The sequence below is a fragment of the Cariama cristata genome, unplaced genomic scaffold (genome assembly GCF_000690535.1).
Source record: "Cariama cristata isolate BGI_N322 unplaced genomic scaffold, ASM69053v1 scaffold9930, whole genome shotgun sequence".
Taxonomy (NCBI): domain Eukaryota; kingdom Metazoa; phylum Chordata; class Aves; order Cariamiformes; family Cariamidae; genus Cariama; species Cariama cristata.
In genome coordinates this window covers 62,225-79,818 of record NW_009593004.1, presented here as the reverse complement: position 1 = coordinate 79,818, position 17,594 = coordinate 62,225, and the positions used below count along the sequence as shown (strand labels likewise).

The 17,594-nt window shown below is 37.0% G+C and overlaps 1 protein-coding gene across 1 annotated transcript in view; it reads left to right on the top strand.

Moving 5' to 3' along the window:
- Positions 1-17,594, top strand: part of LOC104166867 (histone-lysine N-methyltransferase 2C-like) — a 120,859-nt gene that overhangs the window by 69,328 nt on the left and 33,937 nt on the right. Inside the window, 11 exon segments of the mRNA XM_009706995.1 lie at positions 92-211; positions 2,730-2,860; positions 4,516-4,702; positions 9,625-9,729; positions 11,288-11,425; positions 11,601-11,633; positions 11,716-11,829; positions 13,967-14,105; positions 14,379-14,593; positions 14,710-14,783; positions 17,439-17,594. The exon segment at positions 17,439-17,594 is cut by the window's right edge and continues 24 nt beyond it. Coding sequence (XP_009705297.1) covers positions 92-211; positions 2,730-2,860; positions 4,516-4,702; positions 9,625-9,729; positions 11,288-11,425; positions 11,601-11,633; positions 11,716-11,829; positions 13,967-14,105; positions 14,379-14,593; positions 14,710-14,783; positions 17,439-17,594 — 1,412 coding nt within the window.

Below are 17,594 nucleotides of genomic sequence, written 5' to 3'. Positions count from 1 at the left end.
TAGTCCCCTTTACCTGCAGAATAGTCTTGGCTCTCATTCTTACTATGAAACATAGTATTAATCAATATCTGAATTTTTGTTTCCTTGTTAGGTATTGGTGGATTTATGGTACGTCAGAGAAGTCGTACAGGGCAGGGGAAGACTAAAAGATCTCTCTCCAGGAAGGATTCTTCTGGATCTGTTTCTGAGCAGTTGCCTGGCAGAGATGAAGGTAAGCGCAGAAACTTGTTTTTAAATTTTTGGTCATGCTTAATGCAATAAAAATAACGCAACTTGTCAACATACAATTCTTTCCGGAGATGTGCTACAAAGGAAAAGGTTTTTTGTGTTTGTCGTGATGGCTTTATTAATTGAACTGAAAATACTCATTCCTACATACCTATAATTTCAGCAGAGCCCATGATTTACAAAGAAACTGAAAGAATGAATTGCAGGCTATTGAGGGAGATAAACAGTGAGGTTTATAAGGACCATTGTATTGTGTCAGAGCTCTGTTTAGCCTAGCTTTGACCAGTAGAAGACAGAAAAAAATGTAAAAAATGAGGTAGATTTAGAGCAGTCCTCTTTGTGATACACCTTCCTCCAGATGTAGTCCTGATCCAGAGGTATCTTCTGGACCGTCAATTTTGATATTCATCAGTGTTCCAAGTTCCACAAATGTGTCTGATATTTTTATGTATTTGTTTATGCTGTGGAAAATCCTGTATCAGTGAGTTCAATGATGTACTATTATTGCATGAAGCAATAATTCCTTCTTATTTTAAACTGGATATCTGAGAGTTTCGTAAGCTACCCTTGCATTTTATGTTATGAAAGATGATTTTTAAAGAAATCATTCCATATTAATTTGTAATATAGAGAGATTTTCTAAACATGTGTCATATTCCCCCATCAGTTGTCTTTTCCAGGGCTGAAGAATGCTACTCTGTTTGGTCTCTCTTCTCATAGCAAAGCCATTCTAATGCCTCTGACACTGTGGTGCTCGTAGATTGGGCACCTGACAAGAAATCAGATTTTGTTTATGGGCCTTGTTCTCTTGCTTGCTACGTGTGATTAGACTAAATTATTTCATCTATCTGGATTTGTTTGCACTATCTAATCTAGAAAATACTGAGGTATCATTAAGATGAGATGTCGAATATGTTGAGTTCAGAGCCTGTTTCCTGTCAATAGAAGGAGGCAGCTGTTTCTAAAGGTTGGCTGATACCATCTCAGTTAGAACACTCTTGCATTTGATTTCTCCTATTGTTACCTCCTATCTGGTTTTAACCTTTCTAGAGCCAGATCAGTCTCTTGCTGTATATTATACAGTGTGGTGGAAGACTGGATCTTTGCTACAGCATCCAGGCAGTGTTAAAAACTAATAGTTAAATGGTCTCCTTGCTTGCATTTGTAGAACTACTTCATGAAGCCAACAAATGTTTCTTTTATCAATGCAACCCAGTATTGTATCTAGGTCCCCTATTCAGAAGTAGTGCTTGCTTTCTCTTTAATATTAGTGCTACAGCTATGTTTTTCTGCTTTGTAAATATTATTTCAGTGTAATATACTACATTGTTTCTGGTAGTACTGAAAATTTTTCTTTAAAGTTTTTCATTTCTATAGAGATCAGCTCCTTTAAGTAAAATAAAAATTGACTAAAATGTTAATTCCCCATTCTGGGTAACAGTACAATGCATATTGTTAAAAAAGCAGTATTCTTAAACAAGTATTTGTCAGTTAAAAGTTTGAACTTCTTTTTGTCTGCTCAGGCACAATTGCTTGGTAAGAAAAAAATAACTCAGAAAATCTTTGTATGTTTTAAATCATCATAACTTGCTGAGAGCCTGCTTCTCAGCTGCCGATACTCCTCAGCCTTACCAAGTTTTTTGCTACTCATCATGTTCCACCTCCTTTCTCTGCAAAAGCTCACTCGCACAATGCAGAGGTCACGCTGAGCCTCGTTCTACTCGCTGTCCTCTGAATATGGTACAAGAGATTACTATGCTAGAAAGCATAGCTGATTTTACTACCACAATAATATAGTTTCTTAAGTAACTTCCCAGGTAGCAGGACTTTATAAATTCTGCTTTTACCTACGGTGTTTTCCCTGGTCTGTTGAAATAAAATACTGAATGATTGATGAGCGCTGTGAGCTTTTGTGTTTATTAGAAAAAACAGTGCTGCTTTGGAATGTCATAGCTGAATAAATGTGTAATTTTTCTTGAAGGGCTTCTTTGTAGATTCCTTTTTCTAGCTTGTTCATTCTTTATACGATAGTCTTTTCTCAGATTTAAAAAAAAATTTTTTTTACTTGAGAAAAATCAGTGTATAAAAAAAAAAGATGATTAATGTGTAACTCAACATTGATGATTTTGGAGATGCTACTTCAGTGGAATTAATCTTTCAACTATCTGGTTGAACAGCACCTATAGTTTCTCTCAAATTACCAAATTCTGAGGTGCCTTGGAGATATGAAAGTTAAAAGGTCTGTCTTCAGCCAGTGAGGTACAGCAAGGTAGCGATGTGACTGGTATCACATACGGTATTTCTTGTTGCCAGAGCCCAGATGATCAGGTGGCAGTTCACAGCTGGCTAGATAAAAGCCACCTTTAGAATACTCCTAGAGTGATATTCAGTAAACCCATGTGCTCAGATAGGTAGCAAGGTACAGTAGGTACACTGCCACTGTACCTTTAGAACAAGATACTGAGTATTTTATTTATTTGTGCCTCAATGTTACTTTTTAGGTTGGACAGAACAGCTGCCAGACACTCCAGTTGAGGAGTCTACCCCAGCTTCTGAAAGTACTGAGAAAATAAAAAAGCGTTACAGAAAAAAGAAAAATAAACTTGAAGAAACCTTTCCTGCCTACTTGCAGGTAAAGCTATCAGTATACTTCTTGTGTAAATCCATTTAAAAACCTGATCTTTATGTATGTTGATTCATAGTTCATTTAAACCATTAGTGTTTCTTTTCCAGTTCCCAGTTTATCATTCAATTGAAATGGGTGTTCTGTAAAGAATGTTCATAGGTTTGTACAGGAGGCTGTATATTATGTTAAGTCTGCAGTCATCTGGTGTTATTTCTCAATGTATAGATCTGTTCTTGTTCTGAGAGAGAGGTGGGAGGGGAAAGAAGCCTTTCTTTTCTCTCTGAACCAACACACGGCATTTTCAGCATTCAGCTCTGTAGGATGTCTTATCCTGATCATGCCATTCCTCAAGGTACTAGTTTTTCTTTTCTGAAGATTATAGAACATGATTTGATAGGGGAAGTTTACTTTCCTACAGTTTTGTGGGTTTATATACCCTGCATCTCCCTTCCACAATAATCTCTGCTCTTTCCCCTCCATTAATTCTGTGATGTCCCTAGCAGGTAAGAGGTAGCAGTCGTGGGTAATAACCAGAATATTAATGGTGATTGAGCAACTCACCTACCTTCAACCAGTTTATAAACTGACTGGTTTATGTATGTCTCTCACTGAGAACATTATTTGGCTTGCTGTTCTTCTCAGCCACCTTTTTAATGAAAACTTCTGTTATCTTGTAGGTGTTCACCAAACTTCATGACATAGACTGTATTGGAATTGAAAACAAAGAATTGACAGAGAGGCAGAACAATCTCTGTCTGAAAATAATTTGTATTTCATAAGTGGGGAAGCGAGTTGGAAAGAGAATACTTAAGCAACATTTCCTATGAATTAATATGGATAAATTTTTTTTCTTATTGCATGTTTTACTCCTGTAAAACATTGAGTATTTCTTAGGTTCTTCTTTTGCTCATTTTGGAATAACGAAAACTGAAAAATCTATCTTTAGCTTTATTTTTAGCAGCTGTATTTTAAATCAAGATTTTAAAGACTACTTGAAATCAGCAAAAGTTCTTATGTAATGAATAAAAATTGGCTTGAAAATTTGATAGGTTGTTGGCAAATTACTGAATACTCAGGCTTAGGTGAGTGGTAGCTGTTACTATAATATTTTAAAAGATACTACTGTAAATTAAACTTCTGCAGGTGTTTTGTTACTGCAATTCGATATAAGAATGATTTTGTGCTGACTGAAACACAGTGTATGGTCATTTTAGAATTTGGACAACAGTGTGTTTGCATGTTTTTCATAAACTTCTTGTGTGGCCTTCATCAAATTGCTCAGTAATACTCCCCTTCTTCAGCTCTCGTTTTTGTGCAAGGAGAAATATTTTAAATACTGAAAAACTTGTGATATATAATAACGCTGTATTGGTACGCTCTCTGAGCCATATATATAAGAAGGTTGTAGCTCTTCTATATAATTTAAGATGTGAATTTAATCATAAAATAAAAATGTAGCTACCTCAGGTAAGTTGTTACCCACTGTATACACACCTCATAGCCTGGAAAAGATACGACCATACTGGAAGGCATGTGAGACTGAGATTATGTTTTTATATTTCTAGTAATCATTGGCTTTTAATTTTAACTTTGTAGTTTACACAGCTTTTTCAATAGATACAGTGTTCTTCCTACATTGAATCATTTTGTCTTCTTTGCAGGAAGCTTTCTTTGGGAAAGACCTACTAGATACCAGTAGACAAAACAAGATGAGCCTAGATAATTTACCTGAAGAATCACTTCCACTCTCATGTAAAACAAATCTGACCACCAATTTCCTGGATCCTTCATCTGACCCCCTTCTTAGCTCAACCTCCACTCCAGCTCAGGCAAAACTGGGACCTCAAGGTATAGAAAGCTAAAGTTAGTGATAGTTCAGTAGTTTGATTTTATTGTTGCAACTGGGGCTTTTCCACTCTTTTTCCACTTTTCTCACAATGTTTATCTAATCGATTTTTCAACATCCTGTATATTAACTGTCCTTGTGAGGTTAATAATAATCAGTGGTATTCAGCTCGAGGGCTCCAGCTCTGTCAGAAAGAGCAGTGGATGGCACAACAATTGGCACTTAATGCAAATCTGAAACTCCTTGACTGTAACGTCCATATCTGTAAAATCCATGAAAATTAATTCTGTGTAAGAATAAGCATACAGATCCATTATAGAAGGTGGCAAAAAAACTCTAAAAGATATTTTTAGTAGTCTAGTGAATATTAGTTGGATGAATATCATCCAATTTTTATTTTCTTTAATGTTTTAGATTATTTTAGGTTGCCAGTCTCCTCGGAATTTTTGGTTCACCATGTCCTTTCTGAACATGAGTGCCCTTTCCAGGTACAGTTTGTAGCCCCTAGGCAATCTTTTGCTTTTGCTATTGCAAAACCTTACTGAAGTTACTGCTGAGAGTTTTGCAAATAGCTAGAGGGTTGTGAAGTGCTGCTGACAGGGCAGCTTCACACAAAGGAGCAATTAAAAGTGGAAACTATGCCCTCCAAATTATTTTTTTCTCTGTGTCTTGTAGTATAGGCTGTTAGCTAGAGGTGTCTTACCATTCCGTCTTTTTAAAAAACTGTTACTGTTTCTTGTGTATATTAGTTAATTTGTGACTTGTGTTCAGCTCACAAGTTTATCCATCTAAAAGCATTTACACGCATTGATATAGTTCCCCGTGTCCAGAGAGTCATTTGAAGAAAGGTTGCTTATTTGTGATTGTTACTCGATGAAAATCTGCTAATGAAAAGCAAAAGGCTACATTATAATTAAACGTTGATTCTTATACAGTTGAAATTGTGAGTAATAGGGAATGCAAAAGGTAACTTCCCCTGAAGGGGAAACCACTGCAAATGGATTGTTTCAAGTCTGTATTTCATTGGTTCCAACACTACAAGAAGATAAGCGCACATAGACTTTTTTTTCACCCCAGCATGCTTTTGAAGCCAGAGAAATACAGATTCAGAAGTCTTTGCTGGCCTATCCAACTGCAAGATGAAAGTCACTAATGTTCATGTATTATGGTAGTGTGAGGTTTTAGAAATTGATGAACTTGGTGTTGATTTAATGTTTTATTTTGCCAGAGTTTGAAAGGAATTTTTAAAAAACCTGTTCTTTATGAATAAGCAACGTTGTAAAACTCTTGTCATACCATCTTCTTTTTATTCAGAAATAAATCATAACAAGGTGGCTATTAATAAATAAATCACTAGCAATGGTTTTAGTGCATAACCTACTGTCTTGCCCATTTTATATATGAGAGACAAAGGACAGTGCTTTCTGACCATAGGAGCGTTTTCAACAATTGTCTCTCAACTGTTCAGATTTCCAGCCAAAATTGTGTCCAGACAGAGCTGTTTGTTGTAGCTGGAGAGCCAGTGGGTGAAGTCATCTGCCAGTATTGATCAGTTCCAGTGCAGTTTTTCTTAACTCTTTCACTGTGACTTTGTGGGAGACAGTTATTTCCACAATAGCATCCACCTGTGTAAAGAGATGCAGATTCATTTTGAGTGGTGGAGACCCTGGTAAATCGGCTAACTGCTGAGCTAGCAACAGTCACAGCTTCCCTTCTGGCTGGTATTGCAGAGGAGCTGGAGGTGAGAACGGTGTCCCAGAACACCTGTGATATATTCATTGTTTCGATACAGCTTTGGAACAGGAACAACAGGAACTGCTTTATTCACTGCACTGAGTGGCTGTAGGACTCTGTTGTTACTGACTCTTGTTATTTTCCTACAGTACCGCCATTTCTCACAAGGTTTACTCACTCTTGTGAGAGTCCTTGTTTAACTGGATAGGTCTTTTCCAGAAGGAAAACGTTCTTCTCTTGGCAGCTCCACTTGTTTAATCCCAGGATTAAGGGTTAGATATACTTGTTCATGTTCCAAAGAGCTCTCAAGCACTAAAGAAGTTATCCTATCTGCTTTGCTTTTCAACATGTGCATGGGACTGCTATGGAGTTGGAGTGATGTGTTCGGTCTGCTCATGAACTGACAGTGCATTTCAGTGACACATTCTGTGACTATTTATTCTTAGAGCTTGGTTAAGGGTAGCTGAAGCTTTTGCTAGACAAGATTGTGGTAGTGATGGGGATTGGCAAGACCGGCCAGAAGCAGATTTTTTGAGTCCTTTGTTTACTACTAATTTCTAGTAGCAGTGACTGAAGTGAGCTTTAGGCTCCCAGTCCTGATTTTTGTCAGGCAAAGAGATTGCAGTTTTTGTTTTCAGTTACAAGACTCACCTTTCCTGTGTTTTTATAACGTGTGGCACACTGCGCGCTGTATTCTGCATGAGACCAACCCTTAAAATAATTTCCAAGACAATGCTAGAGCAGAGTGCGAAGGCTGGCTCACTGGGAACATGGAGCACGAGATCCCCAGCGTCTCCCTGACTGTTCATGGGTAAAGCTGAAGGTGGTGATTGCATCCTGAGCCGTCTAAGGACTGTCCGCATCTCTTTTGAGTTTCTTGACCTGGGGGTCTCTGATGAAAAAGCAGCGATTTGGTGAGGTGTGTTCTGGGAAGGCTCTGACAATGTGGTCTTTCCTTTAGTTTGAAGTAGTTTGAATTAGTTTGAATTCAGTGTATTTTTTCTAGGGATGCTAAAAAAGTAATCTCTTCAAGTAGGGTCTCCAGAGAATGCTAAAGAAATTCTTGCTAGACAAAAGGAGAGGAGTCATCTGAGTCTCTGTGCAACTGATTCAAATGCTGCTGGGCCATTTTATAACTAGATATCTTATTGAGTCATTAAACATCTTAGGGTGGCTGCAGCTTTGGGAGAGGCGTTTCTGTTATTTTAGAACTTCATAAAAAAATAGAAGTAAATGCATTGGAGGAGTCAGGATCATGAGGTAGCAGTAGAACTGTGCTGTCTTAAGAGATCCAGCATTACAAGCAAATTATTTTCCTTTTTGCTTTGTCTTAGTTTTCATCTCCATTCTGAAAGAGTCAAATTAATGAGCAGTATTGAGCTATTTGTTTGGCAGCAGATGTCAACCAGCTATTGATTCTGATCTGAAGCAGCTGACTGAAGTGATTTAGTTGTTACCAAGATAATATCTAGCACACATGGAATTAAAATGAGGAAAAAAATAGAAGAAAAATATAAAAATATGCTTTAGATTAGATGTCTTATATGAGACTTAGGGATTCTAGAGTCTAGCCCTCTGATATCACCACCGCTCAGCCTTTTTAAAGACTCAACAAGCTCCATTTCGAAAGCAGGTAGCTTTTTTCCAACCTATGAATGTCATCAGAAGGCCATTACCGAGTCTGAATGCCTTGATAGTTAGGAGCACTCTAATTTGAAGCCTGAATTTATTGACGGCCAGTTTGTAGCTACGGGTGGTAAACTCTTCAGTTACATCTTTCCACCTGAGCTCTTTCTAGCTACTTATTCAATATATTTATATTCAAATTAGAAGCTGAATTTTTAGAGACCGTTCCCAAGCATATTAGTAAGGGCTGTGGAGAAAAACACCATCACATAAAATACTACAGAAGAATTAAAGGCTGCTAACAGAGTCTCGGTGCTCCCTTCATAAGGGCTTTTTTCTCCCTGGGTTGTCTCTGAAAAACAGCAGAAGGAAAATTTAAATCACTGTAAAATTTAGCAGCTTGGAAAGTAGCCTCATGATATAAGTAAATACTTGGCACCAGGCCTCTCAGTTAGGCTAGAAATACTTTCCTGGGGCAGTTGGGTTGTAACAGTGGGAAAGATAACCTGTGTATCTATGAAATGTGTTTGCTCTTCAACTTCCTGGTGTCTCTTCAACCTGCCCATCTTTGTTTTCCACATTGTACATTGCATGATTTGTATTAATCCCTTTTCTCTGTTTAATTATATGTGTATTTGTATATTTTACCATCTCATCATGATTCATTGGTCTTGCAACAATTGCTCGTATAGTCATGATAGTCTACAGTTTTTCTGAAAAACATTTTTCTCAACTTATATTTCTTTGTCAGACAATTTTCTTCAAATGTTGCACATCTGTAGTAGTCCTAAAAAACTAGTTAATAAAACCACATGGACCATTTGGAGTCATTTCTCTCTAATGAATTGGATGTCAAGAAGATAATCATATCCAGATTTTATTATTTAATATTAAACAATTTATTGCTAGGACCAGGCCAGTTTTTCCTAGACAACAAGCAAACATGACATTTCTGCCTCCGGCTGTTCTTTCTTCTTCAGGATTTCTTCTGATCTTGAATATAGCATGTCCAATTTCCATTTACTTGCTACTGCTTCTTACTTTAAACATTTTACTTCCCTATCAGGGTGTAGTAACTGGTTACTCTGTAGTCTTAAGCAAGATGGTGCTGGTAAGAGAAGTACCTGGATCACTTTCTTACCTTTTTTTTTTTTTTAATATTCCCTTGATTTGCTGTGATGTGTGTCTTTTATAAAACATATTTATTGACTTTATAGACCTTTATGTCTTAGAGGTTGCAAGTTCTCACTAGATCTTGGGGATTTTTTCCCCCTAAAATCATCCAGTCTTTCTTCCACATGACTGATTCTGTTATCACTTTTACTGTATTGGAGAAAATACTAAACAACGTGAGCATGTGAAGGTAGCCACAGTACTGAACGGGAGGGGATGAGTAGTCCGCACAGTCTCTCACCCCAGAGTGACTTGCAGTACATAACACACTGTAGAAGACTCTTATAGCTGGTAAATCTGTGTTTGAGTTTATAGCTCAAGCTATAGTACATCACCAGAGTCATGTATAAATGCCACGACTGGTTGATTTTATTTGTTTCATCTTACACAGGTAGCACCGACGATCCTTTAGCTGATCTTTCTGAGGTCTTAAACACTGATGATGATATTCTTGGAATACTTTCTGATGATTTGGTAAAGTCTGGAGATCATTCGGGTATGTATTTTTATAAGGTCTCTCCGGTATTTGTTTTCTTTTTTTCTCTTTATTATAGATGTCTTTGTTGTATTATAGGTTATGCTCTAGGTGATTTCAGATACAATTTTCATACCTTAAGAATACCTTGGTTTGAGATTATTTTGTTGCCTTCTAGCAAAAAAAAATCTTCAGCCTTTTCAACATTTTATTTTACTTGGCTCTTTGCTTTGCTGCTTAAGAGAGAATAAAATGTAGCTGCCGTTGTCTGTCATACCTGCGTAGCTTTTTCAGCATGCAGCTTTTTCTTTACTTTTTTTTGTTTTCATGTTATAATCATCCATTTTATCTGGTTTGGGTCCTGTAGGTCTTGATTTATGCACTTTCCAGGTTGAGAACTCACCTTCCCCATTTGGTAAGAAACTAAACAATGGATGATCCGTGGTTAGAAGTAGTCATCTTTCCTAGTGGTTTTAGCTGAAAGAACTGCATGTGTAGAAACTAGTACTCCTTTACTGTGTCACTATTTCATGCCTTCATTTTCCACTCTTTCTGTGGTGTTTGAGTCTAACACGACCTGTAAACTCTGCACTCTGCATTTAAGAGTATTGCATAAAGTTTTGCTTACAGCTTTTAAAAACCTGAGTTTTTGCATTTCATGATGCAAGATCATGCATTTTCTTGCTCCCACTGCTAATTTTAATATTACTTGTACTAGTAGTGTGTAGTTTTTATCATAATGGTATCTTTTGTAAATTACAAGCATTTTAACAATGTGAGTATATTAAAGCATGAATAAAGCAGTCAACATCAATCTTTTTGTTTCCACTGGATGATGATTCATCACTTTATGTAAAACACAGGTTGACAATGAGTAGAATGGCATGTTTCATTATTTTAAATTTGTTTTTATTTGGTATCTAACACAGAAATACATTTTAAATACTGAAGTGTGTAGTTCTTTTTTTTCAAAGATCTTTCTCATCTGAGAGATTTATTGACTTACAAAGGATGTTAGGAATTCTATGTAGTAAGTTACGTTTTCTCAGTACCAGAAAATCCCTTTGCCTGATGTGAGCCAAAATACGGAGTAGTTATTTTTGAAACAGAAACTGCTGTAACTTGTTTGATACTGACTACGCTTCAACAGCACTTCAGTAGATGTTTAATGTAATATTGTGAGAAGATTTGAGGTGAACCTTAAGGTACCTGAGGATGAACCATATTGATTGTTGGTGTGATTGTTTTTTAAAATGTGAAAAATAATTACAGTGGAACTGTATACTGAGAACCATACACTCAAAAACATCCTGTACCTAAACTCAGTAGTCTTATTTCCCATTCTTCCAGTTGCGTTCTATTCAATTAACATTCCTCAAGCAATACAGTAAACTGGAGGTAAATAGTGGGTGGTTTTGTTTACTTTTTCTAATGAATGTCTTGTTTTGCCTTACTTTTCAAATCTTGGAAAGTCTTGGTTTAGTTGATAGCTCAGCTCTAGGGAAAAAAAGAATTTCATGCTCTTTATACCAATAAATTTTACTGTTTATGTCTAACTTAATATTCCTTCTTCCTTCAGCTGGATTGGATATTGGTCCCATCTCTGATGATCCTTCTTCTCTGCCTCAGCCGAATGTCAACCAGAGTTCACGGCCATTGAGTGAAGAACAGTTGGATGGAATCCTCAGTCCAGAACTAGACAAAATGGTCACAGATGGTAATTTTTTTTGTCTTTGATCTTGGTCTTCTAGAAAACTTATGCAGAAATGTTCTCTTTTTTTCTCAAATTACTTATCTGTGTATTGTAACATACCTATTCAGACTTGGTTGCGGAATTAATTTTATTGCATCTTTTGATGTTACTCATTCTGTGTTGTCTTTACTTTGTCCAGGTGCTATTCTTGGCAAACTGTACAAAATCCCAGGTATGTGTTCTAATCCTTGTTGCCTTTTATAAAATATAGTTTGTAAACAATGCCAGCCAACTCATGCATGGTGTTTTTGCAGAGCTAGGAGGAAAGGATGTTGAAGATTTGTTCACAGCTGTATTAAGTCCAGCAACCACACAGCCAGCTCCTTTGCCACAGCCCCCACCTCCACCACAGCTTATGTCTTTGCACAGTCAAGGTATGTTCCTTTGTTACTTTTAAGAACAGCAGCCTGGTCAGGAGAGTTGTGCATCTTTTAAATACTGTTGTGAAAGTGGGACATGCCTCGCTTTCTGCTATTGTTAAATTGTGGAATCTGCCGTTGTTAATTTAGGAAACATTATTCTAAATCTGTTCCAAAGGGAATATGTGATTAACGTGCACAGAAATATTGCTAATAGAAAAGGACAGTTATTGTAGATTTTTCTGACATATTGGAGCTTTTATTTTAGCTGACACTTCTGTAGTTTTGAAATTTGTCTGTGATGAAGCATGTGTTCTCTTCTGACTTTACTCTTTAATTCCTTTTGAGAACCTCCTCAAGGATATGGAAATAGTCTGTAGAACAGTGATTTACTGAATCTTAATTTCCTTTAAGAATTCATTTTAACATATTAGCTAGTCCTGTACAAATAACAAAGAGAAGGCTAAGTAATTTTGAAATGTATCTGGGAGATTAGTAGTAACAAAGAAAATAAACTATAAAATTATCATGAGCTGATACAGCATATTCTTGCTCTTATATTGAAAGCAAGGGACAGATTGATTTTGTTTATTGTTGTTACCAGTAGAGCGTTACTCTCTCTTTTTTTTTAGCAGTGTGTATGAGCATAATTAAATGCACTCTTTTCTCATCAGGCATCACCTCTAGTCAGTTTTCCCTGAGCTCACGTAAAGAGTGCCCATTTTGTTATACTGATACTATGAAAAGTAGTATGCAAATTGATTTCACCTGTGAATTAATTGTAAGAAGAAAAATGATTGGTTTCCTAGTTGGATGAATTTCTGTAAAAAGGAAAGACTTCAAAAAGTCTTAGAAAGGAGAGAGTTCAAAGCAAATAATGAGGTGATTTAAAGCAAAAGATAGTGTAGATGTCATTGCCTGTTTCCCAGTTACTTGAGTACTTGGAGATAACTTCAGTGTTTGAGCTCTGTAAGATTGTTTAACTTCTCCCTGTGGGAGCTGCCACAATTACAAAGTTTTAGATTTATAATTTGGTTCAGTTACGGTGTAATGATCCGCCTGTTTCTGTGAGATAAATGCTTCAGCAATGGGGAAGCTTGCATCAAGTTTCAGCAATTTCAAAATAAATTAATGCTATCTTTTCATAAAGACATATGATCCTACAGGACAAACCAGAGGCCTGACTCTCCATCCTGTATGTTTGCCAGGTCTTCACAGTTACCTTATAATTCATATTTAGCAGCTATAATTTCACGGTCTCTGAAATTTTGAGTTAATTTCATCCAAACTATACTTGCTGCATAATGCATGTAATCTATAGATCAGAAGACAGTCTCCTAAAACATGAGAGAATGATACAGTGTCACCCTACAGATGCGTCTAATTCCTGAGCTACTTCTGTGCTTTTAAGAAAATACTGGGACAACAGTTATAATTGCACTTAAGTGACAGGGATGCAAAGGCCAGTGTTAATTCTATGCAGGAACATCTGCAAAGGCCATCTGCTGGAATGAATCTGCCTGTGCCACATTTGCCTAATACTGTAATCAAATAAATAAAATTTGCTGCCTTCGTGCTGCTAGGCGGGCCATTTAATTAGAAAATGCTGATGCTCATTTGACTAGATTTATCTGTTTCATTGGTTACAAATTAGGGAGTTAGCAGATAATGAGGCTTACTTCGGTACACTGCTCAGAAGTCTCAGAAGAGGAGATGTTTAATTCAGGTGGCTAATGATAATTCTGCAAGGACTGAAAACAACCTTTTCCATCCCTGCTGCTTGGATCTGGGTATAACAAATACGACAGACCATTAGCCCTTAAGAATACACCTCAATATTAAGTGCAATACCGTAGCGTGGGCTACTGCAAAAGTTTTGAGAATCCATTTTAAAAAAACTGATTTTTCAGACAAGAAAAAAAAAAAATCTGTGCGGGGGTGTGATACAGTAGAAAAGAATCCCTTAAGTTTGTAGGGAAGCATTGTAAACTCATCTAAAATCTTTTCCAAAAACTTAAGGTCAGTACTATAAAATTTTAAAGCGATTAGGTTTTCATTAGATGAGACATCATTTCTTCACTGAAAACTTCCACCTCTACCTTAAAAGTAGTCAACCTTTAAAACAGTAATTTAAACTTCTTTCCAGGAGAGAATGCGTTTCCAAGAGTGCCCCTTATGAATGGTCTGATTGGCCCTAACCCTCATCTCCCTCATACAGCTTTGACTGCTGGAGGTGGACTGGGCACTTTCTCTCCCATTACACAGCAACCATATACTGATACCAGGTAAGTCAAGATGGGAAGTAAAAAACATCCATTGTTTAGCAGGTATCACTTGGGGGGTGGTGTTGTTACCAATACTTATTATTAGTATTTAACTACTTAGTTCTTGACAGCCACTACAAAAACTTCTGTATTCTTGCAGTCTGTTCACTACTGAAATAGCAAACAGAATAAGTACTTTGCTAATTGGGTTTTTTTAATTTTTTTGTTTGTTTGTTTGTTTTTTCTATTGAGAGCAATCTATCTATAAAACAAAACACTTTTCTGATTTATCAGGGATAAGAATCCAGCATTCAATCCAATGGTAAGTGATCCGAACAACTCATGGGCACCATCTGCTCCACCTTTGGAAGGTGAAGGTGATACGATGTCCAATGCTCAGAGAAGCACTCTTAAGTGGGAAAAAGAAGAAGCTTTGGGTGAGATGGCAACAGTAGCACCTGTTCTCTATACAAATATCAACTTCCCTAACCTAAAGGAAGAATTCCCAGGTGAGTGATTTACTGAACGTAGTTAAATATTTTGTAGCAATTTATGCGTCTTGATTTGAAAGCATGTAAAATGGACTTACCAAAGCCTTGTGTATTAATGCATTTTTTGGTTGCAGACTGGGCTACAAGAGTGAAGCAGATTGCTAAACTGTGGAGGAAAGCAAGCTCACAGGAAAGGGCTCCATATGTGGTAAGGACAACTACCACCTGCATTCCCTACTTCCAGCAAACATAAATTTCATCTATAAGGTTTTAATTTTCTTTTTTTAAAATAAATTAAACCTACATTCCCTACTTCCAGCAAATATATATTTCATCTATAAGGTTTTCATTTTCTTTTTTTAAAATAAGTTAAAATAAGTTAAGGGTTAGTGAAAGTTCACTTACTCCAAGAATGCCTTTGAATTTAACATCTACTCTGAATACTTGTACCTATTTTCTTTGCTTTTCAGTTTTGGAATAAACTATATCAGTTACTGTGCAATCCAAAGACATCAGCTGAGATGAGAACATTTGTGGTTCCCACTGCCTCTGCTACATTTGATTCACACCTCAATCTTACTTGCTCTGTCTCTTTCTGCACAGGATCTCACCAGTTTCTTCAGAAGGATAATAACAAATCATTATGTGACCTTCCTCTCCTTCATTTTCCCCTCTCACTCTTTTGCCCCATTAGAGTTGCTGAAATATTTCACCCGTTGAACTAACCATTCCAGAGTTGTCAGTGCTTACATCCCTACTTTCCTCATCTTCTACGCCTGTGTTCTGTTCCTCTTTGTCACTTACTCTCTTCTGGTGCTTTGTGGTGGAAGCTGTTTTGATATCTTTCATGTTGTTGGGAGTGTGAAGGACTCATTTTTCTCTCCAAAACCTTTCACCTTCTTCACATCCGAGTCACGTGAACACATGTATTTGTAGTAGCTGTCTGGGGTTATGTGGTCATTGATTGCATTCCGTAGAACTTCTGCCATTCAAAGAGTACCCTTGTGCTCTTTTGAAACCTCTTGTTGAAACCTGTCCACATCCAAATCTCAGAACCTATATTAGTTTCATTCTTTTTGACCTTCCCAGCCATTGTTAGCAAATGTGCTCTTCGTTAATTTCCTGTTAATCTCCATTCTCTTCTGGTTCTCATCTTTTATTTGTTTCTTCACAACAGCAATTGGATGATCATTCTCACTTTGTAGATTTCTGTGGATGTCGCAGAGTTATGTTTTCAGTCTCCTAGCCTCCCACCCATCTGCACTGTTTTAATACAGTCCTATTAGTAAGCAAGTCTGATTCCCATGTATGTTGATGGCTCAGACGTTAACAGTACCAGCATCATGTCCTACTGTCCAAATTAAAAATCCTCCTGTCTCTCTGACAGCTTCTACAGGATAAATTATTACCCCAAACTCAATGTCAGAAGTGGAGTTCTTGATCTTTCTGAACCTCTTTCCACTTGAAAGAATCATTCTGTATTGTCTTCTTTGTAACACCGAGGCATAATCATTATTCTGCTTTTTATTCAGGCCTATAACTTCAGCACTTTTGGCCCTCTGTGTCGTTTTCTCCATGTTGTATTTGATCTTAGTGATTCCTTCTGTGTAGTATTTATAAGATACTCTTCACTTACACGGATGGATTTTTATCCAGGCATTTATAACTTTACAATTATTTCTATTACTGATTTTTTTATTTTTCATTGCTCTTAATAAAGGCTGTCCTATTCTCCTCATGGATATCTATAAAGCAGCTGCAAAAATTATGTCCTTCATGTTCAGGAGGAGGGCGCATGCAAATGTGCACACATGCACACATGAATATTTACGTAGCAAGAAGCAGTTATTTCCTCAGAGAAGTTACAGTCCATGTACTCTTGCCATTCAGCTGTTGCTAGTGTTCCTGGCATTGTGCACACAAGAAACTGCTGTGGTACCGCTCCTAAGGGAGATGCACTTGGTGGGGATGAGTAAAGACTACCTTAGAAATGAAATTCAGTAAAGTGTTAGTAAATTTTCACTGTAGTCTTTTTACTTTCCCTAGTATGCACAATCCCATCACTTATAGGGGAAAAGGACGCTAATTTTTCTGCTGCTGTGACACTAGTGCTCTTATCCATGTCACTGTTTCATTGTTGGAGGGGAAAGATTGAAGCCTTTTCTGCTAGGCAACCCCTACTTGACAACTGCAAATAAAATTGTGAAAAAGAAGATGTGATGGTTTGATTCAGCAAAGGAACCACATCCTAGATTGGTGGTAAAACAGACTCTTTGAAACTTCCATTAGATGCTTTAAAGTGTCAGTGTGGCTGTAAAATGCCTCATTGAGGAGGAATTGCTGTTCTTCCCTCCAATTTTTCCCGATCCATAGGCCCATATCCTATGTTTATATTGCTAACTTAACACAGACTGAGATCTATAGAGACTATTTAATGGAGTAGACTGTACTTTTCTTGTCATTGAAGTTCTCCACATTAGTGGCCTTTATTGATCCAAGCATCATCTGCTGTGCTCATGTCTTCAGGTTGCAGATCACACCAATATGTGATTTGAAAGGTAAGCTGGTGGGATTCAACCTTTCTTGGCACAGCACAGTACCTGAACAGACACTCCTAATGTATAGAAAACCTCTACTGCTAATAACTCCTTAGTTCTTTCCATGTATGTTAAACACAGAATTTCTATAGAGATGAAGTATTTTCAGTTTGAAATTCCTTTTAAAGTGCATAATTTAGTTTTCACAAGCATGCGTGTGATTAAAACAGGCTATACAAATAGTTTGGTTCTGTAGGAATAACAGATGCAGTGTTCACACTTAGCAGAAGTAAATAAGACTAACTACATTTTTAATCTTTCCCCAGCAAAAAGCCAGAGATAATAGAGCTGCTTTGCGCATCAATAAAGTACAGATGTCAAATGACTCCATGAAAAGGCAGCAGCAACAGGATAGCATTGATCCCAGCTCTCGCATTGACTCTGACCTCTTTAAAGATCCATTAAAACAGAGGGAATCGGAA